The sequence below is a fragment of the Cydia pomonella genome, chromosome 17 (genome assembly GCF_033807575.1).
Source record: "Cydia pomonella isolate Wapato2018A chromosome 17, ilCydPomo1, whole genome shotgun sequence".
Taxonomy (NCBI): domain Eukaryota; kingdom Metazoa; phylum Arthropoda; class Insecta; order Lepidoptera; family Tortricidae; genus Cydia; species Cydia pomonella.
In genome coordinates, this window is record NC_084719.1 from 10,570,449 (window position 1) to 10,595,542 (window position 25,094).

The 25,094-nt window shown below is 35.3% G+C and overlaps 3 protein-coding genes across 3 annotated transcripts in view; all 3 read right to left on the bottom strand.

The window, feature by feature from the left end:
* Window positions 1-613: 613 nt before the first annotated feature.
* Window positions 614-25,094, bottom strand: part of LOC133527233 (actin-binding Rho-activating protein-like) — a 46,821-nt gene continuing 22,340 nt past the window's right edge. Inside the window, exons 2-5 of the mRNA XM_061864147.1 lie at window positions 24,547-24,683; window positions 13,281-13,458; window positions 6,593-6,685; window positions 614-4,394 (exon numbers count right to left, since the gene is read on the bottom strand). Of these exons, the coding sequence (XP_061720131.1) occupies window positions 4,281-4,394; window positions 6,593-6,685; window positions 13,281-13,458; window positions 24,547-24,683 (522 nt within the window). The 3' untranslated portion in view covers window positions 614-4,280. The remainder of the gene's footprint in view (window positions 4,395-6,592; window positions 6,686-13,280; window positions 13,459-24,546; window positions 24,684-25,094) is intronic.
* LOC133527232 (uncharacterized) lies at window positions 15,575-17,151 on the bottom strand. Its single transcript, XM_061864146.1, has one exon. It carries the CDS (start codon window positions 17,149-17,151, stop codon window positions 15,805-15,807), a length of 1,347 nt encoding a protein of 448 aa, XP_061720130.1. The 3' UTR covers window positions 15,575-15,804.
* LOC133527231 (uncharacterized) lies at window positions 17,271-19,226 on the bottom strand. Its single transcript, XM_061864144.1, has one exon. It carries the CDS (start codon window positions 19,209-19,211, stop codon window positions 17,286-17,288), a length of 1,926 nt encoding a protein of 641 aa, XP_061720128.1. The 5' UTR covers window positions 19,212-19,226; the 3' UTR covers window positions 17,271-17,285.

The window sequence follows — 25,094 nt, forward strand, 5'->3', positions numbered from 1 at the left end:
CAACCTAAAAACCACAATTACTAGTAATGAGTAGTAGTGATAAGAACGAAAGTTAGACGGTAAGCATAAATTCCAGCGATTGACAGGACTTTAAATTTATGAAATAAACGAAAACATTATTGTCAGTCAGTAAGAACTAGGAAAATTATACACATCTCTATCTTTTGGGTGCTAGTACTAGTATAAGACAAAGACAGATATCATTTTCTCTGTCTATGTTTGAAATGAGACAGTTCTGGGCCAAACTATAAAGCATCACCTCGGCTCAGACATTCTTCAACCAAAAACGGTACGTTTGACACTAACAGGTCAGCGGCGGTATCATGGTTCCATTTTTATCGCTTGTCACTATGCCCGTCACTTTCGCACTTACATACTTGTTAGAACGTGACAGGCATGGTGACAAATGATAAAGAGCCGACCATCTTAGCCCTACAGATCCATATCTAATTAAAATTTGATTTACATCCTTTCATTAAAGTTGGAATACACCCACGTGTTAAGAATCTTAGGATAATATTGAATATTCAGTTCGAATTTATACAAGTGACTGAAAACCATTCTAATTATAATGAATTCATATAACATGCATGTTACTTAATAAAAGATGTAATATTTGTAACTGTATATTTATTTAAACACTTAAAAATAATTTCCATACAAAATATGCTTCAAACTTTACGAGTATAACTTAATTTCACTTCACAGAGTGGATTATGAAGTTTATAATTAGTACATAAATAATCACCTGAAAGCAACAACGTTGTTTACCTCAAGTACAGTAAAACCATAACAATTTGACAGCTGGATCCTTAGCAGCTATTCTAAATTGGTGGTCGAAGAATGTAGGCAAGATTGAGACACCAAAAAACAACAAATGCTTGTAGTGATATCTCCTTATTAAAATTCATGGCTGGCTACGTCAAAATCTACACGAGTATAAGCTTATCATGCCTAATCAGGGGGTGTATCTAGCCAAAGTGACAATCGTAAAGCAATTAATCAATGGGAATGACCAGGACTTACCTATTGTTCCCTTCTATATTATCCAGATAAATTCATACAGGCATAGATAAAAGTTTATATTCGTGTAAAACTTTAAATTAATCTATTTAGTTAGGGTGGTACAGCTACGCAAGTTAATAAGAAATTATTGGCCGTTTACCTCCATTGGCATGGTTTTTTTATACTCTACGATTCCTATGTTAACGGCACCAATCATTGGGACATTTAAGATAAAATTTGGAGTATTTTTGCTATTTCACCGACATCTGTAAAATTTCTACCGCTTTATTATGCTTTAAAAGTTGAATGTCCAATTCATCCTTTATATTTTCTATGTATTTAATGAAAGCTACTGCAATTGGTTTCAATATTATTAACCAAATAAAACTATGGTTTTTTGCTCCAGTCAAGGGATGTATGGCGTCATTAATTTTCAAACTAACATATATCAATGAAAAATTAAACTTAAGCAGCTCTTTGGCTCTTGTTGATGGTAAAATGTTGCCAGCGATTAAAAACTGATGGCAATTACTGGTGCCTGTTCAATTATAGGGGTGTTTACATATAAATTAACTTTGTTGATGACAATGATGACAGACACAATTATATAACATTAATTCAGTTTTATGAAATTTTATACAAAAAATAATGGTTAATAGGTGTGCTAAAAATTTAAATTTAATGGACTAGAAAAGACTAGACGAAGTTAGTAAAAAAATAGATACCTACCGATTATAAAATAGAAATATGTATTACTGCATGACTCCATCATATTATCGTCATGCGACTCCATAGCGAATAAAGTGAAAATATATAAATATTGGATACTGAAAATATTACTTAGACAAATAATAATACTTGCAACTAAATATATATATACAATTTATTAAATTTCAAATATAATTACAAGTCATATAAAAATATATTATGCGTTTTACGTTTTTAACAATTTTAGAAACAGATTTTAGATATTACTCAAAATACGTCTGTTTTTAAAGCTGAAAGGATAATAAGATTACGGGTCCCTTCTTTACAAATATCTTTTTTACGTTGTAAATTACACCTTGTTTAAATACATTCACGAGTAAACTCAAACCCTTACCTTCCACGAATTATGCTTAAATTTTCACTAGTATTTGGTAAACACAAATATGTATAACAACACAATTATGTACATCAATAACATTATACACAAAATACAATCATTCTTTCATTCTAACAATACGAATTTTATGTCATTTTGTTAGTTTCTCTGGCGAGGCTTGGAATTTAGTTTGACAACCAATTATGGGATACAAATAATATTCAAAGGAATTCAAAATAATCCACGTGTCAAAGACACGTGAAACAATATTCTACGTATTATAACTTATTACTCAGAACTCGTATTGGCGTAATGACCTTACTGTGCACTTGGTAACATTATCTCATTTTAGCTACTTATTGGACAGTGCTAATTTTCTTTTTAGATTGTCGGAGAATGCCAGTTGGCGATTTCCCCTGTAGACGCTCGCGTGACATAACAATTTAAAAACAAGGCTGATGACTAATGAGTCGACACAAACAATGTAAACACGCTTTTGAGTATTTTAGATTATTTAAAAGTTTTCTTTTTTCATTACTACTTGGACATAATTAGGCGCCATTAGGCGCGCTATAAATACGCACTTGAAAATTCGAAATTTAATGATGTTCGTATTTTTAAATTACGATTTAAATCTCTTTCAGAGGCATTGAAAGTTTCTAAGCCTCTTGTGTGAAAATGTTTGGAGCTTCTCAAGTAACGTGAGTGAATATTATTTGCTCCCTAATTGAAATATGATCAGACGCTGTGCCAAAAGATCTATTTTTATATTATATCGCCTGTAGTTGTTTGGTAACATAAAAGCATATTTTTTTAAGGGACACCAATCAACACAGAAACTTAGCGTGTATCTTTTATTTTACATACGAGTATATCGTCTTTCATATATATATTAAAATTATTTATAACGCTTTTTATTATATCGCGCGTGTAACAACCTTGCAGTTGTAGGCGTCCATAAGGCTATAGAGACTGCTTACAATCAAGCGGGGCGTATGTTTGTTTGCCACCGACGTAGTATTACAAAACATATATAAATGTATCTAATCTTTCTTCATAATGGTATTGGTGTTAGGGGAAAGTGGGGTAATTATGACATTGAGTAGTTTGGAGAAGCCATCTATAGTGAGTGGACAGTTGTAATGATGCCATGTTCTGCCATCCAGACAGGTGTGTGAAGGTAAGATTATTTGAAGTTTTTGTTGTTAATTCTTATAATTTTTCGTTAAACAGTAATAGTGGTAATCATCAAATAATCACGTGTAAATACGCGAAGCGCTTAAGAAATTTTTAAAATTTTATTTTTATTTTCTTTGAATATGGGTTTACAGGGTATTTGCAGATAGTTGTTACTTGTTATCATCACTGGGTAATGTTCGGCGTCCACATTTATCTGAAGTACACTACATAACTAAGTAATAAATATTGTTAAACTGTACAGGGAGTTTGTCATCAGCCGACTATAGTTGTGATTGTTGCTGCGATAAATAGGTCATTGGATTTTATTCCATAGTGTCCTTATTTACACAGCATTTTGATTTTTAGAAATATTTTGAAACTTAACTACCTACTTGTTGATTAGTGACAAATTAATATTAATGATGGTTTGGTAGAGGAATGTCTTAAGTTTAGTAATAAAGGAAATGAGATTGTTTTATTTTATTTGTTGTGAATTTGAGTCAGTGTCCGTAATTCCCCCAGTCTCCCCTACAAGTTAAAATCTGTTACGTATAAACGGTGTAACTATTTTTCACAAGGTATATTCAAGTTGAATGAGTGAATAAAAAAAAAACTTTCCTTTTTTGTATAGAAACATCTCTTGGGAGCGATTAAAGCCTCGCATATATTATATGTATGAATATGTAAGAAAGAAACACAAGAAACACAGTTACAGAGTTAATTAAATACAATAACGGCAAACTTATCCCTGTATATATTTTAAGTATGTAAATGATTGAAAAACAATGTCTGCGCAATGTGCAACATACAAGGCGTTATTTATAAATAACTAACTGAAGGCAAATGTATGAAAATATGGAACTGGGTCAGCAGGTCAGCACCATTTAGCAACTGTCATACGTTGTTAATCTGTACACATTCGTACATTTATGATCATCGCAATTCGCAGGCCAGATAGTAGAGGCTTCTGTGTTGATGAGTTCTAAAGTTTGTATACTTATATCACATTGATTTATTGAGGCATGGGTGAGACTGATCTTCTGGCTTGTAGCGCCTTGTTGTCGCAGTACTGGCGGATATCAGCTATTGGCATTAAGAGGAATACAGGTACATCGTCATCACGTTTCTGAAACAAAAATTAAAACGTTTTTTTAACAGTTTGTATAAGACTAACGAATTTAGGACTTTGTCGATTTCGATCAGAAATTATATAGGGGGTTAGTTTTCCACCGTGAAATTGTCACACTTTTACTTGTTCATCGAATAATCAAATAACTAGAAATCCCATCATAAACTAGGTACCTACTACCAATTGCTACTAATATAAAAGACACACCACAAACGCTGAAATAATGAAAACCCATTTATGATCAGAAAGAAATGTGGGTAAAATAAAACAGAATAGACTCGACCGCAAAAATAGCAAAGGAGAAAAATAAGCATCGTAGACATCAGAAGTGGTCAAGTGTCGTTAATTTTCAAAGAATAAATTGTTAGAATAATAATTCATTCTAAACAGTCGAAAAAAAAACTCAAATTTTCAAAGAATATATTGTTAGAATAATAATTAATTCTAAACAGTCGAAAAAAAAACTCTAATTTATTTGTAATATTAATTACTTAATTAATAATATTTTTCTATCTTATAAATAAATTGAAGATTATTTCGTTAAGTTATGACAGAACTTTTTGTACCTAATAAGGTACCGTACCTAAGTTGTTACAAGATTTTAATTAGGAACGCTCGTAGGTGTTAAGTTAATGTAATAGTAGGATGGGACCGTGCGAAGTACATGGTGGGGGTAAGTAAAGCGATCCCAGCGCATAAGGTGGTAAAAATTTGAACTAACTGCGGATAGCGTCTTTAACATTTCGTACAATTATATGGCTCGAAATGAAACTTTGATTTACGATTACTCCTGAAATATTCATTTAAATTGTATGGTTTAAGGGACCATTGTAAGCTGTATGAAATGCTTAATATAACTAACGTATTTATTTTGATAATTATTAATAATGTACCCATGTAAATTGCTTTGCAAATGCCACATATTACGTGATCTTTTTCTAGAAGTTACGAATATGTATAGTAAGTTATCCTTAAAAGATAGACATTTAACATCGCGGACTTTTTTGTAGACCTATGAATGAGAAACAACCCCACCATACATTGTGTTGTTATAGCTCAAACGGATTAAGCAGCGTTTTCGATTAAAGCTCCTAGCCAGCGTGATTTTTTCCGACAAAATCGTTATATTTCAAACAATTTACACAAAACCTTAACAAGTTATATACTTAAGCCTTCCTCAAGAATCACTCTATTGATAGATGAAAGTCGTATGAAAATCCGTTCAGTAGTTTTTAGTTTTGGAGTAGTTTTATAAGATGTAGTGAACTGACGTTTTCCCCTAGACTTGCGGACACTAGGTTGCGTGACAGTCGTGCACGCTCCCAATTCTACGCCTGCTGCTACCTCATTAAGTAAACGAGTCTGGCAAATAATGTTATATGTTTCGATCGCACCAAAATAGCATGCATCTTAATTAAGACATTAGTATATTATTACAAAGGTAACGTTTGGAATGCAGTCAGCTGCATTGCTGCAGCAGTATTGCACCGTGACAATACTGTCGACTGCATTACTGCCGCTAATGTCAACAATTATATTGCTGTCTGGAATTACGACATACGCGACGGCAATGCAGTTGGCTGCAATACTGTTGCAGTATTGCTGGTGAAGTCTGACCGAACAGCACCTAAAGTTAGAATTGGCCTCTAGGAATATTAGTCAAGTAAATGCACATTGCAGCTTTTTCTCTGTATCTATTGGACGCACTGACGTATTAACCATAACTATTACATCATTACGTCGTGGACACGCCTCAGCCAAGTACTAAAAATAACCTAGTCATACGCTATTCTCGAACAATTTTACCTACCGTAAACAACGATGAGTAATTTTCTTATTTTTAATTAAAAATAAAGTGGAAATACACCTCTTCAAACATTTTGATGTTAATTACGGCTGTTCTTAAACGATGGAAATTAATTTTGTTTTCATAAAACCTTGCCTAATAATCTCATTATCTAATGTCCAGCGGCGGTATCATGGTCGCATTGTTATTACTTGTCATGTCATGCGTCACTTTCGCACTTACATACTTGTTAGAACGAGACAGGCATGACGACAGCTGATGATAAAAAACCAACCATCTTATCCCTACAGAACTTGTTTGGTATCAACTTTATTAGAACTCTCTAAAATTGTTTCGCATGGCGTTCCAATCTGAGCAATTATTTCCTAATAAAACTGGAATTCCTTACCTGAAATAAAACTTCGCCTTCAAAGAATGTGAGGTGGTGTTTTCGGGTCCGTAAAAGAATGCCAACGAGCTTGTCAGAGATCACTGTGTATATCTGTAACAATAACATTTGTTTATAATCCTTTTTATGAACAGAGTAAGAGTGAGGCAAATCACTTAATAAAAATATGCAGTGCTATGTTATGTTTTGGGTCAATCATTAGTTTATCTTCGGTTACACCGTATTGAGTGTGTCATAGTTTGTCGATGGAGTACCAATGAAGCTATTCTAATAGTTGGTAATATTGAAAGTTGTATACTAATAATGGGATGAGGTTTTGAAGCCATATGTTGCTTATTCAATAAAAAGTGTCCATGTAGAAGCAGCTCGAGTGCATGTAGGTACTCAGGTACGAAATGCACTCAACGAATGTAATTCAAATACATTTATAATGTTCCGCTCGCATGTATTTGGCTAAGCGCTGTACAAACGAGTGTGTGTAAACAATAAAGGTACACTTTCAATTCAATCCAAATGCGTTGACTTCAAATTCGAATTTCGAGCTGGCAGACATCATTAATATTGATTTCAAATCTAAATCGATCGATTGCTACATAAATAAAAGTCAAGTCGGGTTACTTCGACGTATGACGCAGTGCTTGAACATTAGATATTATACTCATCCGGTCAAGGTTTATATTGCACACAGTAATTTACGTAGGTAAATCGGAATGTTTATTTCGAACGGGAAGTTTCCGCGTCCATATTAGGGTGCGCTGGCGTCGCTAATTACGCGGTAGCTTTGGTAAACGGATTCCAAATTTAAAATGTCGACCGTGACTGTGGCGCGTCGCGGAATGTTTGACGTCACAGTTGGACGCGACTGGGTTCGATGGTACACATCTGTCCATCCTAATGATGCATTGCATCCGATTGAAGCGTTTAGGTATACTAGGTTGATGAGGTAGGATATTCAATAAATAAATAAGTATTAAATACCCAATATATAAATACCAGCCCTACTATAGCCCTGTATTAGTTATAGTTGACGAAATTTAATTTGCACCGATTGGTCATGTAACTTTAATTTTATGAAAACAAAAGGACAAGAGTGGCTAAACACACGCCATCCATATACTTAGTGGGAATAACTAGGTAGTTATGATACTTTGCGTTTCTGAGATAATATCGATACGTTATTATCTAAATGAAAGTTTTTTCAACAAAAATCGTATTTAATTTGAAATATGGTTCCCTCAGAGTAAATAAATCCTTTATTATATTTAACAACAGAGTATGAATTAATAACCTAAGTGAGGTACGAGATAGAAAAGCTTGATAATATCACAATTGTATACAATACCTTTTCTACGAGTCAACAAAAATAATATTTTAAACTAATAAAATCATATAGGTAAACAAACCAAAAGTATACAGCTATTTAATATATACGCGAGCAGCCGCAATTCCCTCATACTCGTACGCGCCCCGGCCGGCCGGGGCCCGGCGGGTTGGTCTGCGACACCTTCTTGTAACTCATGAGGCCCTGGTACTTGCTCCTTGCTAAATTCAATTTTCAGACAGCGTTTTGTTCGATTTTGGCCACCGTGGCCTATGTAGACTAACAAGCAATGGAAAGCGGTTTTTGTAATCGATGGATGTTGCTATATTAAGGGTGTCACATGTGCGTTTATGACTTATGAAGCAATTGTTTCTACTATACATACTAAAATAATTAATTAATTTGAGCTATCGTTTTGTTTCGTCCTCTTGACCGCGGCGAGCTGTGATTGGTCAATTTCATTATAGTTGACTAAATCGTTTCGAAATAAATATTATAGTTGAGTTGGGAGTCCATACATAAAAAGTACCCAATTACAGTTTTCTTATCTCTTAAATCTTAATTCAACCATTACAGTTGACGAGTAGAAAAGAATACTAGGAAAACTTAGAATTTGAAACGTAGAAAATTTACTGGGATCAAGATTGTTTAGCTCAAGCATACTTTAAGCATAACTGGGAGCAAATTGTTTTATTATCCTATTATAAAATTCATTGGTCCAAATAATATCTCTTAAACTATGCTATGCAGCTAAACTCTCTTTTACTCATATGACCGATTGCCTGTCATTTTAGTAGAAAATTAGATAAATTGGGCAGACTGGGTATTCAAAAAGTTGTTTACAGTACATATGGGGCTACTTTATAGCACTAGTGCGAGAAGTAGCATATTACGTTACTGTGTCGAACATTTAAAGGGCCATATGTACTGTAAAACGTTGTACGATACATGTGCGAATAGGTAATTCGCAACTCGTGTCGATTTAAAACACTCCCTTCGGTCGTGTTTTAATTTATCGCCACTCGTTTCGAATTTCCTATTTTTCGCACTTGTATCGTAATGTACTATTATAATAAGGGACGTTTTGTAGATCACGTTAGACCGAGCCAGGCCCGGCCGTGGCGTCCGGCACGTCATTTTCTATGACGGCTGATTGGTGGTCAAGTGGTGCTTTCCATAGAAAACGAAGCGCCGCGCCGAAATTTCAGCTTTCTAGCACTAACGACCACGGAGCAAAGCCTCGGACAGATAGCCAGACGGACATGGCGAAACTATAAGAGTTCCTACTTGACTACGGAACCCTAAAAATTCACGTGTTTTGGACAACAGAAAATATCTCGTAGTCCCTAATATCCTTTTTAAAAACTTTTCCAATAATAATATATCTTCTGAAAATAAAAATAAAATAAGAAGCTTTGCTGAGGCTGGATTTGACGTTTTAATTGAGAGATTATCCCAGTTATTGAGCGTTCCTTATTGTTACTTTTTAGAAAAATATCAAATAAATTAAATAAAGGAAAAAACTTAACTAAATTAAGCCCTTTAAAATATTTTTCATATTTTTACAGTACATATGGTCCTACTTTACCGCACTAGTGCGAAAATTAACATATTACGTTACTGTGTCGAATATTTAAACGGCCATATGTACTGTAAAACGTTGTACGATACATGTGCGAATAGGTATTTCGCAACTCGTGTCGATTTAAAACACTCCCTTCGGTCGTGTTTTAATTTATCGCCACTCGTTTCGAATTTCCTATTTTTCGCACTTGTATCGTAATGTACTATTATAATAAGGGACGTTTTGTAGATCACCGCTCACTAACCTCTGATTATTTGACATTAGTTACTGTACATTAAGAACAAATATAATTTTATTCAGTTATCACAATTTGTCCATAAAAATAAATAGATAGAATTTTAACCCTAAAATTTTTTTTTTTTCATTTTAAATATAAAAATGACTTCTGAGTATTACTTCTTTAGAAACTCGAAATAGTACATTTCGATGCTAGTGTGGAAAGTATGTCATTACTTCACGAGTACCGGGACATTGACCTACTGAGGTAGACTCGGGACGAGTGAAGAATGATATTTCCGCACGTGTATCGAACGACGTTTTTTAATACAGTTACGAAAAAATAAGAAAAACAACAAGTAATTTGTTTTATGCATGTTCTATACGACTATAAAACATTGTACTATTATATATGTAAATATAAAACATTGTACTATTATTACCTAAGTATCGTCATTTACGATTATTTGTGTATCGTATATTTAAATTGTATAAAAACAATATCGAATGTTGCCTTTGGAAACTTAAAACATGTTTGCAGTAAGAAAAAACGCCTCTTGTAACAGGCGTTTCGGCAGCTATTCCGTTCCATTCAGACAACTTATTAAGAACGGTTTTTCAATATTCAATATTAAAAAATAAACGTGTTATAATGATGAAGAGGTGAGTAATAAAATATAAAATATTTTTTTATTATTCTTACAGTAACAGTAATTTTTTTATGTTCATTACGACTTTTAAGCAAAACGAACATTAACACTCATCAATAAGTAGTCATGAATTGAATTATAAATTTAATACAATTGGAAAAGTGGAAAGCACTATTGCGCGAAAACCAACTTTCCGCACGCCAAACAGCTACGTAAAATAGCACTTTTTGAGCAACTGTATAAAAAAACGGTTAGGTACACAAAAACAGTAGTAGTAGAAAAAAATACGGGAACATTAATATTTATTTACAATAACAATATACATAATGGATATATACAGATGATTACTATAACTAGCTTATGTATATCTAAAATAGGCCCTTGAGGCATTGTACCAAGGATGCTGGCGGCATTTCCTCGTTGTATCGCAATACTGTTACGTTGTGCGAGGAAGCCGCCAGCTCTTCGGTCGCCAGTTACGTCAAGCAGACGTTTCGCGATTTCTCCAAAAAACTTGTGCGCGCTGGGACCCCATGGACCTAGAGTTTCAACGCCAAATCGTACAAAATGGTACTCTCTACCGTGGCTCTTATATTTATAAAAAATACTAATTTATCTCAAGATTATTTTCAAGTTGTACGTACCTATGTAATAATATTTCATTTGTTTTAAATATCGATTTGTATTAACTGGTTGTCTCAAATATAACGTATTACTTATTTCACGCTTGCTTGCGCTAAGTAATTAAGCACGATGCACTAATAATCGGACTGATTTGAGTGATTTTCAATTGGTATTGGTTGTCAATAAAATAATGCAGCACAGATACTCGATTGATTGTAATGTTGCAAAATATCTATTTGTTTTATAAATCAGTTAAGTACTTACCTGTAATGAAAAGCTACTTAGTTTAAATCAGGTACTTATAAGTTTTTCCGCCGAGTGGTACCTACCTAAAAACTTATTTTACATCATACTTGCTCGTAAACGGTGTTATTATATGCCCGCATACTGAGATCGAATGAGATATATAATATAATAGATTTAATTGCCGTAATAATTTTTTTTGTAATATATTTTTTGATGTTATAGATGCTTATATTTCATTACGCCCATGGGCATATTGGGCATAATCCTTCTTTCAAGTAGGTACGTTATACAACGTTGGTGGCAAACAAGCATACGGCCCGCCTGATTTATTTAATAGCCGTTTAAAATAATTTATACAGAATTCTCATTCATGGCTGAATGCCGGATAGGTATGTGCGTTCGATGCCTAACCTGTCAAACTCAAATGAGAATATGGCGGACGAATATTTGAAATGTCACCATATCTAAGAATAATTTCGCTTAAAATTTAGTTTTTACCTCAAAAGTGTGATGAAAATTATTGCGTGTGCTATGGGCGATACAAGAATAACAAACTCGTGTTAATTAAATCCTCGCGTCTTTGGCTTCAGGCTGAAAATTAACACTTGTTTGTAAATTCTTGTTTACCGCCCTTAATACAAAATGTACTATAATGTTACGTGTATGATATCAGCATTAATTACGTGTTTTTTTTTATACTACGTCGGTGGCAAACAAGCATACGGCCCACCTGATGGTAAGCAGTCTCCGTAGCCTATGTACGCCTGCAACTCCAGAGGAGTTACATGCGCGTTGCCGACCCTAAACCCGCCCCCCCTAGTTGAGCTCTGGCAACCTTACTCACCGGCAGGAACACAACACTATGAGTAGGGTCTAGTGTTATTTGGCTGCTGTTTTCTGTAAGGTGGAGGTACTTCCCCAGTTGGGCTCTGCTCTAGATCTGGAATGGCATCCACTGGCTGTGCCCTACCACACAAAGCGAGATGACATTCACAATGCCCATACCTCTCTTTTGGACGTATTTTAAGGACGTACCCGGGTCCACGTTAGATATAAAATATAAAACGTTTAACGCTTAACTTTATTAACGCTTAAAATAGTCCTGTCCTTTTATATTTAACGCAATGAAAAAAAAAACATGTGAATTGGTCAATTGGATAGTAAGATAATTACTTACAAAACAGAGTGCATTCCACCAATAATAATGTTTTGTACCTATTTATTTATGATATACTAAATTACTGATTATTTCGGAAATTAAATCGGTATCCGATGCGATGATGCAGAAATAAATATTTCACCATTCAGATTTGGTATAAAGGTAATAATCCAAGCTTGAATCTTTGATTTTAGATATCGCAGAAGCTACAAAAAATATTTTATAATTTTACTTTAGCATATATACCATTGTTGAAAACACTTGTTTATTTGGATTGAAACTTGCACGATCCCCGGCGACCAAATTTTAATTAATAAGTACATGTTTCGCTTCCAAAATATGTAAAAAAAAAATTGAAAATATCTAACTGTACGATGTTTCTTAAGATTAAATTAAAAAAAAAACTTGGATAAATAAATGGATTTTGAAGTAAGAAAGCTAAGAGTTTTTACATAAAATTAAGTTTCCGTTGCGTCAGTGGTAAAATAGTTGGAAATTGTTAAAATTAAAATACTAATATGCGACCATCATTATCATTCAATACTCATCATTCATCATTTTGATACTAATTGGCGACCGGTTTGGCCTAGTGGTTCAAATCCTGGTAAGGGCCTGGTAATTTATTCGTGTGACGAGCATGGATATTTGTTCCTGAGTCATGGGTGTTTTCTATGTATTTAAGTATTTATAAATATTTATATATTATATATATCGTTGTCTAAGTACCCTCAACACAAGCCTTATTGAGCTTACTGTGGGACTTGGTCAATTTGTGTAATAATGTCATATAATATTTATTTATTTAATATGCTAAATTTAAGAAATATGCCATTTGGCTTCAAGCAGTGTATCCGATAAAGTAAAACTTAGTCTGTCGCAGAACTCACCGTAAATAACTCCCCGAATGAAATTACTTTGGTGGCATTTTGTAGCTCCGGGGGCAGTAGGCCTTTGCAGGGGGTCTTTCCATATTGATTAATGATCTCGCATAGCTCTTTCATTTCTGTGCAAACTCGTGCCTGTGCTTCTGCGCCTCTAATCTCTGTCATGGATCCAGGGATAGGTCTGGAATGAAACATATTGTTTAATTAGGTATAATAATTTCTCTTAATATATAATTTATAAGGTAGTTGTCCATAAAGCGGTCGTGGCCTAAAAGTAAGAGCGTGAGACTTTCAATCCGGAGGTCGCGGGTCAAACCCCGGTTCGTACCAATGAATTTTTAGGAACTTATGTACGAAATATCATTTGATATTTATCAGTCGCTTTTCGGTGAAAGAAAACATTTCGGTGGAGGAAACCGGACTAGTCCCAATAAGGCCTAGTTTACCGTTTGGATTGGAAGTAAGGGAAGGAAGTACGCCAATTCTAGGGATTAGTTGCCAAGCAGATCCGAGGCTCCCATGAGCCGTTGCAAAAATGCCGGGACAACGCGAGGAAGAAGAAGAGATATACGGTAGACGTCCGAATACTCGTCACTGCCCTAGTACATGTGGTCTGTAAAGATAAGTCGTTAGAAAAATGCTGCCAGCAAGGTATCAACTACTAGGCATTAGCATGTCCAGCATTAAAACGTTTACCTTAGGTATAATTTTTATTCATACTAATGAAAGTAATATCTGACGGCGCATTGCGCATCAAGAGAATTGGCTTGTTGGTGCTAGTGTCTCCTGTTCAATTTCTGAACAAAACGTTAGAACTGTCAAAATGACGTAACATCAAGTAGTGCTGGGGTGGCGGCCATATTGAATAAACTGACAATTGTGATTTGGTAGTCCATAGAAATAGGATAGTATAGAACGACTGTCAAACTTCGAAAGTGTGACCAAAAATGAAATGCAAGTGTGTGCGTAAATTGTCTATGTGCGAACAAAAATAGTGATGTCATGTTACAACATATTAATAATCTATCGATGTTTAACTGCTTTATCGACTACTTTTTCAAATGTGTATGAAAAAGTTGAAAATGATAAAGTTGAAGTTGTTTGAAAATGTGTTAGCAAAGAGTTGACTTACCAAAGAAAATTTGAATTTCGCGCCTTTTCCTGCTGACAAGTTGGGTTGGGTGTGTATACGCTGTGTACAAGTATACACTGTCTTGTTTCCTTGTGTTGGCGGCAAAGCCGTGGAAAAGTGGTTAACATGTAAGTACTGTGTTGGAAAGTGAAGTTTAAATTTATCGCTAAACATGTGCACCTTCAAAAAAGGTATTATAACAATCGTTATTGTTTCAAGACGGTTATAAAGGTAATATCTTAATGATATGTTGTGAACAACTAATTCCATTCCTACTAATATACCGACAAGTTATCGATACAGTCATATGAACATTTTGTCAAGCCCTAGCGTAAAGTAACAGTTTAGGTTTTTACACAAAATATTCTAAATTATTGACTAATATGATGAAATATTAACACACAATTGAAGAAAAACTTATAATGAACTGTATTAATTGGTTTTTTACACTTTTTATGCTGTTAATTTGATAAAATATCGTTACGAAAATTTCGCTAGGAATATCATAATTACCTGCGAAATGAGTATTTTCCTGGGTTTTTTTGGCCCTGAAACACTACAATCCGGCACACAACATGACACCATCATCACTAAATTACTTAATATATATTTTTCTTTTTGATTCTCTTATATTTTTCACGTTAAAAAATACGGCAATATGACCTTGGCCGCCTCGGCCGCCTTCGAACTCAAAATTGGTTACGTTTTCTCATATGTAGTCTGCCTCTTTCGCACTTATGGCTTGTTCATATACGTCATGGCTTCCCTTTCGCACACTTCATCTGTCTGTCAAGCGAAGCGACTGACATGTCTCTGTGGTAGTCGCCATATTGCGCTCGGGTGCTACGGTGGGACGCCATAATATGTAATTCTAATCGTTAATAATCTGTGCCAAATACTGTGTTACAAGTGTAATTTGAACTGAATTCAATTATATTATTAAAAGGCTATTCAGAACAGCTTTTGTTTTGGCAAACTTGGTCTCCTCGTCCGAATGACATAATTAATGAAATGTAAGGGGTACACCATCAAGGGCGGATGCTGTCCCATGGTGTAAGTACTATTTAGCGTTGATGGAATCTAAAATGAACTATAGGCTATTGGTCGTGTGAACGCCGGTACTTGATTGCTGGGATGATTTGGCGGAGAAATGAGTGCTAATACCTTTTCAATAAAAAATTGGTTTAATAACCAGAAAAATACAAGGTGTAAAAAAATTATAGGTTAAATAGCACGTATTCCATTTGGTGGCTTGAGGACGAGTGAAGGACGCGGCGCTGTCGGTAAAGCCGTAGGCTCGCGTCGATCGGGCAGGTTTCTTGGCGTATGCGTGTGTGAGTGGTGCATCATATATAGTTTGCACAAACACATGCTAGGCGTTAACATGTTGCGGCCTCAGGAACGAAGTTCGTGTCTATGACTGGTAGCGGGCACAGTCGGTTGCGCGGCTCGTCGAAGAGTCCCCGAGGTGGTGTGTACGTCGGCGACGCGGGTCACGCCGTCGGAGCCGGGGTAGAGGCGCGTCACGCGCCCCAGCAGCCATCGGTTGGGAGGCAGCCGGTCATCTTTCACCAGCACCATCTCTCCTAATTGGAGTTGCTGGCCTTGCTTGCGCCATTTCTGTCTTTTCTGGAGCTCTGTAATATATTCTATATAATATCGGGACCAGAAATGGGCTTTTAATTGTTGAATCCTCATATATCGTGAGAGAGTAGGTATCGCCGCAGGGTCAGAGCTCTGAGGAGAAGGCAACATCGTTAGCGTTCGTCCGATTAAGAAGTGAGCGGGGGTGAGTGCTGTAAGGTCTGAAGGGTCGGATGATAATGGGGTGAGAGGCCTAGAATTAAGGGTAGCCTCGATGGAAGCGAGAACTGAATTTAAATCTTCATATGTTAAGTGGGCTAAACCTAAGACCCTTTTTAGGTGGTATTTTACAGATTTTACGGAACCCTCGGCCAATCCATTAAAGTGTGGACTATATGCTGGTGAAAATTTAAAGTTTATGAACAACTCAGATGCTTTTGAGCTGATGTAGTTACTGTTTGATTTTAAGAATTTAGACAACTCATTACATGCGCCTGTGAAGCAAGTCCCATTGTCTGAGAAAATATTTTGAGGCTTTCCTCTGCGGGCGATGAATCGATCTAGTGCTGAGAGGAAAGTGTTACTACTTAAATCGGTGACAAGTTCTATGTGAACTGCTTTTACGGCCAGACAAACAAATATGCAGAGGTACGACTTTATCAGTCTACTGCCTCGACCTCTTCGGTTCAGTATCATGATTGGTCCGGCGTAGTCACACGCGGTATTAGCAAAAACATAGTCAGTATGTAGCCGTGGTGAAGGAAGATTGCCCATTATGGGTTGGATGCTCTTGCCTGCATAACGACGACATCTAATGCAATTTTCAACGATTTTTCTCGCCAGGTTACGACCATTGATAAACCAGAATTTGTGACGCAATATTGCAAGTAATAGTTGCGGAGGTGCATGTAAAAACATAGTATGATAGTGTCTAAATATTAAAGTGGCTAAATGATGCTTTGAATCAAGCAATATTGGGTGTTTAGTGTCATAATCATAAAATGAGTTACAGAGGCTGCCACCTACTCGTAACAGTTTATCATTTGTGTTATAAAATGGATTCAATTGTAGCAATTTATTATTGGCAGACAATTGCCTTTTGTTTTTTAATAAGTCATATTCTGAAATAAAACTTTCAAGCTGAACGAATCTGCACATTGAATTCAAGGACAAATTTAGTTCATTAATTTTTATGTAACCAGTGTGTTTGTTTTGCGGGTTACGACAGTTGTGAATAAACCGATGAACGTATGCGATTATACGTTGAAGCTTACTGATTCTAATTCAAAGAATTAAGAAATTTGATCATTTAATTGTTTATTATAATGTTGTAAGTGTAAATTAATGTTATGGTTGCAATGGACTGTATTCAATTTTGATGGTAAGTTTTGTTTTGATGAAACTGTAACTAAGAAACCCAATTTGGTTTCCCATAAAGCTGGTTTATTTTTACCTAATGGAATTTTATGAGTACCAAGTACTGACCAAAATATTCCTGATCCAAGTAGCATGTCTACTGGAGCAGGTACATCAAATGTGGGATCTGCCAACCTAATGTGTGGCGGTATGTTTAACGTTGTACGGTCAATTCGAGACACTGGCAACGGTTGAGTTATACGTGATGCTACTAAACAGGGCACCTTTTCATGATAATCATTGAGTAATGACGATATAAGTACGTCGCAACTTTTTGACAAATGTGATGTTTGATAATTTAATCCGTCGACTATTGTCGGAGCTGAAGAAGTAGGTAAGTTTAATTTTGCGCATAAACTTTCAGTAACGTAACTCGCGGTTGAACCATTATCGAGTAACGCTCGTATTGTTTGTTTTTTACCACTGTGGTCTGTCACTTGAATTAAGACCGTTGACAGTAGCATGCTATTATTATTTACGGCTGACATAGAAATTTCTTGAACTGGACTAGAAAATTGTTCATCGTCGTCAGGCTGCGGCAAAGAATGCAGCGCGACGTCATTTGACGAAGGCGAAGGCGCAGGAGTTGTATGTTCATGCAACAGACTATTGCGCTGTAATCCACATGTGCGACACGAATTCAGCCTACACGTTTTTTCATTGTGGCCCACGCGTAAACAGTTTAAGCAAACCTTGAGTGCCTTAGCTTTATCAACGCGAGCTTGTAATTTTAATGTTTTAAACTTAGGACATAGATACAGTGCGTGGTCTTGATTGCAAAACGGACAAGCATACTTGCGAGAAGTAGTGGGGGAATAGGTATTAGCTGTCAACGCCTTCTGTCGACTGTGCGTAGTGTCGCTAGACCGACGTTTTTTATTAGAGATTTCAGTTGATTCTAGTAAGTCAGCCCGATCTTTAAGGAAATCGTTAAACATTTGAAGTGTAGGGAGCTCCTTTAATTTATTCCTATACGATTCCCATTTATGATGTGTAGTTGTATCTAATTTGCTTGATATTATTTGAATTATGAGAACATCCCAATGCTCAGTAGGTAGATCAAGTGATTTGAGTGCTCTTAAGTTTTTATTTATCGTGTCAATAAGGTTTCTTATTGATCTAGACGATTCTTTTGACAATTGTTCTATGTTAAAAATTGCCTGAATATGATTGTTCACTAAAGATCTTTTATTATTATAACGATCGCAAAGTAGTTCCCAAGCTGATGTATAATTATCGCTGGAAAAATCTAAAGATTGAATCACTACCGCGGCACTACCCTTTAGCGCGGCGCGCAAGTAATGAAATTTATTAATGTTTGGAATTGAATTATTTGAATGTATGAGACTACTAAATGTGTCACGGAACTCCAACCAGTCATGATAATGGCCCGAGAAGCTAGGCATATCTATAGTAGGAAGTTTAAGTTTTGTCCCACCTCCAATCGCAGTAACACAAGAACCTGTCTCCGAGCCGTCGCCGCCCGCAGAGGCGCCCGGCGCCGGCGCGGCCGCCGCCAGCAGCTCGCGCGCGCGCGCGACGAGCCCAAAGTACTTGCTCTCGAAAGCCTCGCGTTCTTTATACTGCTCATCTGGAATTTCCAATTCGTTCTCTATATCACACTGAACGGAGTCAAATTCTGAATATATTTCTTCAATTTTTGATAAACGGTGATTTAATTCAGAAATTTGCAATCTACTCAAGCGATCACAACTTTCGACAGTTGTTAGATGGCTTTCAAACAGCGTAAGCTTAGCTTTGAATGAGGCACGCCTTTTAATCAAAGGTTTAATGTCGACCATTTTAAAATTATAAATTAAAGGCAAAAGAATGAATTAATTAATTGAGTATAGGTGTCAGTGTAAGTTGGCTCTGACAGCTTGTTTATAGCTAAATAAGTGTATGTAATTTATAACGAACCAATGCGATGAAATGAGTTGCTAGAAAAACAACAGTTGCATTGCAATGCAATTAAGTAAGTTAAAAAAGAAAGATTTGAAACGATTACTTAAATTAGTACAAAAGCAGCGGAGTGAGGGTGCGCGTAAAAACTGCAAAAAGTCAAGCGGTGCAAGCGCGTAGCAACAGCTCGCAGCGAGCGCGCGGTGTCCGAGCCAGCCAGGCGCCAGCCAAACAGCGCGGATATCGGAATGCACTAGAACACGTGAAATAGCACTATTTAAGTACGTTGTTATATACAGTTCACACTCACAACGAAGCGATGCCAAAAAACTAGAACACTCTGAAATGCAATTTATTAGAATTATGTTAATTATTAACGAACAAAAGGTATTCCAACCTTTGTTTAACAATAAGGAAAATATGAGCAATAATGCACGAAGCGTAAATGAAGTGATTGCAAAGATAACAGACTTAACCTGTTTATGATGAGAATGCGAATAGGAAATATTGTTGCTAAGTGCAATTAGAAATAACTCGTTAACAGAATAACGGATCGTTAACGTATTTAAGTATGTATAAGTATGAATAATTTGCAAAATAAAGGATTTGCGAATAACGTGCAATACGTTTGTGACGGCAACACAAAATGAAGGATTTGTGAGCGTTAATGAGAAATATCCGTTAACGTTATTAACCTTAACGTTACTAAAAGGTATATGAATATGATATGTCTTGCAAAATGAAGGATTTGCAAGAAACGTGTAATACGAATGTAACGACAACACAAAATAATGGATTTGTGAGCGTTATTAAGAAATATCCGTTAACGTTATTAACCTTAACGTTACTAAAAGGTATATGAATGTGAGAAGACTTGCAAAATGAAGGATTTGCAAGTATAACGTGAAATACGTTTTTAACGATACCACAAAATAAAGGATTCGTGGACGTTAATTGCAGAATAAGGGTTACGGGACAAATATGTAATTTAATTGGGAAGTAAATACACAAATAAAGGATTGTGTTTGAAATTAATGATTTCGGAACGAACAAACGGAACGAACTTACGGTTTGCCAGTCTCACTTAGAACTTAACTTATAAATGATATTTCCCTGTGTCGGCGCCGTCGATCTATTTGTCTCCCAACTCTCACTCTCAGATTTCTTCTCCCAATCGTATTTGTCCTCGTATAAATTATCTTCAAGCCACGTAGAAGTCGTAGATGTGTATAAAATCGGATGACTCGTCCTATTTCCAATGAATCCGATGTTTGAAATGATTGAAAACTTCCACGTAGTCACAGCCAAAATCACGTCAGCGAAGTATTTCCTTTGTTCTTTGTTCGTCGCTGGTAAAATATCCGGGGTCGTAGGTCCAAAAATGTGAACGCCGGTACTTGATTGCTGGGATGATTTGGCGGAGAAATGAGTGCTAATACCTTTTCAATAAAAAATTGGTTTAATAACCAGAAAACTACAAGGTGTAAAAAAATTATAGGTTAAATAGCACGTATTCCATTTGGTGGCTTGAGGACGAGTGAAGGACGCGGCGCTGTCGGTAAAGCCGTAGGCTCGCGTCGATCGGGCAGGTTTCTTGGCGTATGCGTGTGTGAGTGGTGCATCATATATAGTTTGCACAAACACATGCTAGGCGTTAACAGGTCGAAAGCGATGGACTAAATACTGGACTATGGGATATAGCAGCTGACGTCTGCCTAATAAAATAGTATACAATTTTATTTCCAGCAGATCGTAAACTGCCTCCATAAGATGACCCCACATAAAGCGACATATAAGCGGGCTCAACGGCAACACCGGTGTGAGGGCTGAGGACAGAGAGGTGTCACTGGAGTTTAAGCGTACATCCAACCAGCCACTTATGTTTCCACATCTACTCTGGAGAACGCAGTTTACACGACTCCACTCTGAACGGTCGACTAAGGCAAGTCAGAGGCAGAGAATCCTATCCCACTCACCTACTTTTGGGTGACGGAACAGAACTCGCCAGGAGCACTCAGGTAAGTAGGATCACTAATACTCCCCAAAAGTATTAGTGATCTAAGACATGGAATATGTAAATAAAATGAATATATTTAAGTTCTCATTTTAAGTGAATTGTACAAATTCTTATGAGAATAAAGAATCTTTAAACAGAAAAGCTCGCCACAAGCTTCCCTGCGTTTGTTATTATTATCGCAAGAATACGAAATTACAATGTCAAAATAGGGAATACAATATTGCGACCCCAGTTGTCTGTTCTTATTAAGTTTATTAACAAACTGTCAATCTAAAATTATTATTAAGCAGGTTGTCGTGTTAGCCTTGAAATCTATTTAAGTTTTAGGAAATTAGCTGCTTTGATTTTCAATATCAATTAAATTAAAATTTAATCCTATTTCAATCTCCATTACGAGTGCGTGACATTGACACAGTCCTAATTAGAGACGGGAACATAATTTTCACATAGGTACTGTAAAACGTAGTGGAAAGCGATGATTCCCAACTTCCATCACTATTTTTCGCAATATAGTAATAAAATAAATAGTAATAAGGTAAATTATGAGTCTTCTTTATTTCTTGAATGTATATTTGTGAAATAATGTTGTCCCACCAAATTCAGAGAAAATCTAAGAGACCTACCTGTTTTATCATCAGAGAGTATAAATGTATCAGTTAAACAATTTGTTTATAAATAAATTGGTGTTGTAATAACACCAATACCTATGTCTTATTACTTACAACAGGTTTTGTATTACTATATTGGCTGACATACATTTTATGATCATCACTGCATTTACTGCTAAAACAAAGCTTAGCCCTTATCGCTCTATAGGTACTTGCTACAACTACACACTACAACTTCTTCTTCTTCCTCGCGTTGTCCCTGCATATTGCCACGGCTCATGGGAACCTGGGGTCCGCTTGATAACTAATCGCAAGATTTGGCGTAGTTTTTCGTACATAAGTTCCGAAAAACTCATTGGTACGAGCCGGACTTTGACCCCGCGACCTCCGGATTGCAAGTCGCACGCTCTTACCGCTAGGCCACCAGTTATATATTTGTGGGATTGCTAAACATGTTTCAAATATATCATATTTGTTAAGAATCGTATTATTACGTTATTAAACTTTGAATTTTGTTAAGTAGTAGATGTTGTAGCCTTCTTACTACACCGTAGACCGTAGCGTGGAAAATTATATTTATGAAAAAACTGCCCGCTAAGTTTAATTATATTTTACTCTTCATTATTTGTTTACTTTTCTTTTCTTACACAACTTTTTGTTGATGAGTTTTTGAATTTCTACGGGATGAAACTTTTCGACCATGTGATCAGGTATTAGTAGATATAATTTATTTTTATAGGTATATTAGTCATCTGATGCTTTAGATTACATTTTATTAGCAATACATGATGATTTATGTTGCATTACATGTTTTATTTTTATTAAAATCCACATTTTTCTTCTAAGAAGTAGGTAGCTAGGTTGTCAAGGGATTGGCATTGTATCAAATATGATACATTTGATTTTCCGAAACCGGAAAACCCTGAATATTATTCCTTATTTTTTAAAAATCTACTATGCTAAATAGGTGACAAAAAGCTAAAAATTATAATAATAATAAGGTATTTTGGGTTTTGCCAAGATTCAATTCAAGTTCGAAGAAGCCTTACTTTAAAGTAAAATAAATACATATTAACTAATGATCATTTCTATTTCCTTTCTTTATTTTAACGGGGTGTATTTTACCCTTATTCATTAATATTAATCATCTCACTTACACGAAAAACGTTCATGCAGATGTAGATCAGGTGCGAATGAAATAGATATAATTATATTAATCATTATCAAAAGTACTCTGTCAGCGAGTACTTTTTTCAAAAGAAAAAACTCAACAGCGAAATAAGCTTGCTATACTTATTACTTAATCACCACTCGTTTTTCGCCGCTCAGACATCTAACAAAAAAGACATATTTATATTATATTCTCCACTTGCCAGCTGTCTCTGTGTATAATATTACGACAATATAAATAACCGTAGGTATAGTGATTTTAATTTCACAAAAAAAAAATTGACACATGTCTTATTGAATTTATTGGTAAGAAACAAAGATAACTTGACATTAGAAGCAACTCATTATGGCTCCTTATTATTTTGTATTTATGTATCTTGATTTGATAGAAATTCAATGGTCCCTATTCAATTGGGATTAACAATAATGCAATGTACGTATGTCACAGTACTCACAGACATTGTCAGTCACGATTGATATTTCGGTGGCTATTATTTAGTAAATTGTATTGACTTAAGTATTATGTGTAGATTCCTGAATAAATTGAGGCCTAGAATTTAATCACTTCTAATAAATAAAGTATTTTAGAAGCACCGATATCAATATTTCTGTGATATTTAATATTACACGACTTTTAGTTATATGATCTATTATAGTTAAACGAAGGAATGTAACGAAACGTTTAATGTGGTAAACAATCACTAACTCTGACTTAAATACAATTTTCTTCAATACTTGATTTGTGTTTCATATTCCCTCTCGTTGTGTACAATCCTGCACTAACTGCAAGTTTCTGTTTGACCCAATGGTTGACTGGTAGAGAATGCCTTAAGGCATTAAGTCCGCCATTTGTACAATTTTATATCGTGCAATAAAGTTTAAATAAATAAATAAATGTTCTTATTTTAAACAGGTTCTTATTTTAGTGCTTTCATTAGGTCTGTCTCATTGTAAGAAGTTTTGAAATCCCTTTGTCACAGAAAAAAATACACCTACCGAAAAATCTGAAGAAGATTTCATTTAGAGAAGATTTCATTATTGACGCAAGTGGCCCTAAGTGTGAGTGAAATGCCTTATGAGACGACTCCATTGCATTTTGTCAGAACTAATTATCGTGAGCCGCTAACTCAGGTTTTTGTAGTCAAATTCCTGTCAAAATAGGATGAAAGCTATGTCAAATTCATAAAACTGAATCGGTTGTCAGTAATATAATAATTTAATAATAATTACATCTTCAGACGGGCAGTATAGATATGTTAGTTGTATTTATCATGAATAATAATGTAGTCCCATTTTAGTATACTTAAGATGTTTATGTATTATACGATTTATTATAGTGAACTGCTATTTACTCTTTCTTCTTTGTGTACGTAAATACTTAAAATTATGTACCTACTGTAGAAAATTAACTGAAAGTTGAACGAATATAAAATAACTTACTTTCCATATTCTTCCCTGGAGAATGTCGGTTTGATGCTTTTGTCGAACTGTCCACTGAACGCGCATATTTTCTGGCCCTCCGTGTGTGATTGTGCCTTGGTGTCGAACGCCGAGATCAGGTTTGTTAAAGATGAACTCTGAAAGAAATACGGTTTACTTAAAACGAGAAAATGTTTAAAGATAACAGTTTGTATGAGATTTAGTGGAAATAAAATGAACACTAAGTCAGTTAAGTCTTAAAATTGATTCGAATCATTCTTTAACAATGTCAATTGTTTAGAGTATATATTGTATGCGTCGTATATACTCGTGGTCAGATCTTAAAATTGTTCATTTCATGACGTGGCAATCATTTTATGAAATGATCGGTTGGCAAAATCGCGATAAAGACAAACCCAACATTTCCATATCAAAATTAGATCAATTTTAAAACAGCATTTCATGAAATGATGCTAATCTATGAACTGGGATAAGATAAGCATTTGAAGAAATACTTATCCAATAAAATTTAAGGAGTGATTTAAATTTAAATAGATAATAAATTGTAA

Bases quoted from the DNA above. Each gene is read 5' to 3' on its own strand.
- LOC133527232 (XM_061864146.1), bottom strand. From the start codon at position 17,151: ATGTGCAGATTCGTTCAGCTTGAAAGTTTTATTTCAGAATATGACTTA.
- LOC133527231 (XM_061864144.1), bottom strand. From the start codon at position 19,211: ATGGTCGACATTAAACCTTTGATTAAAAGGCGTGCCTCATTCAAAGCT.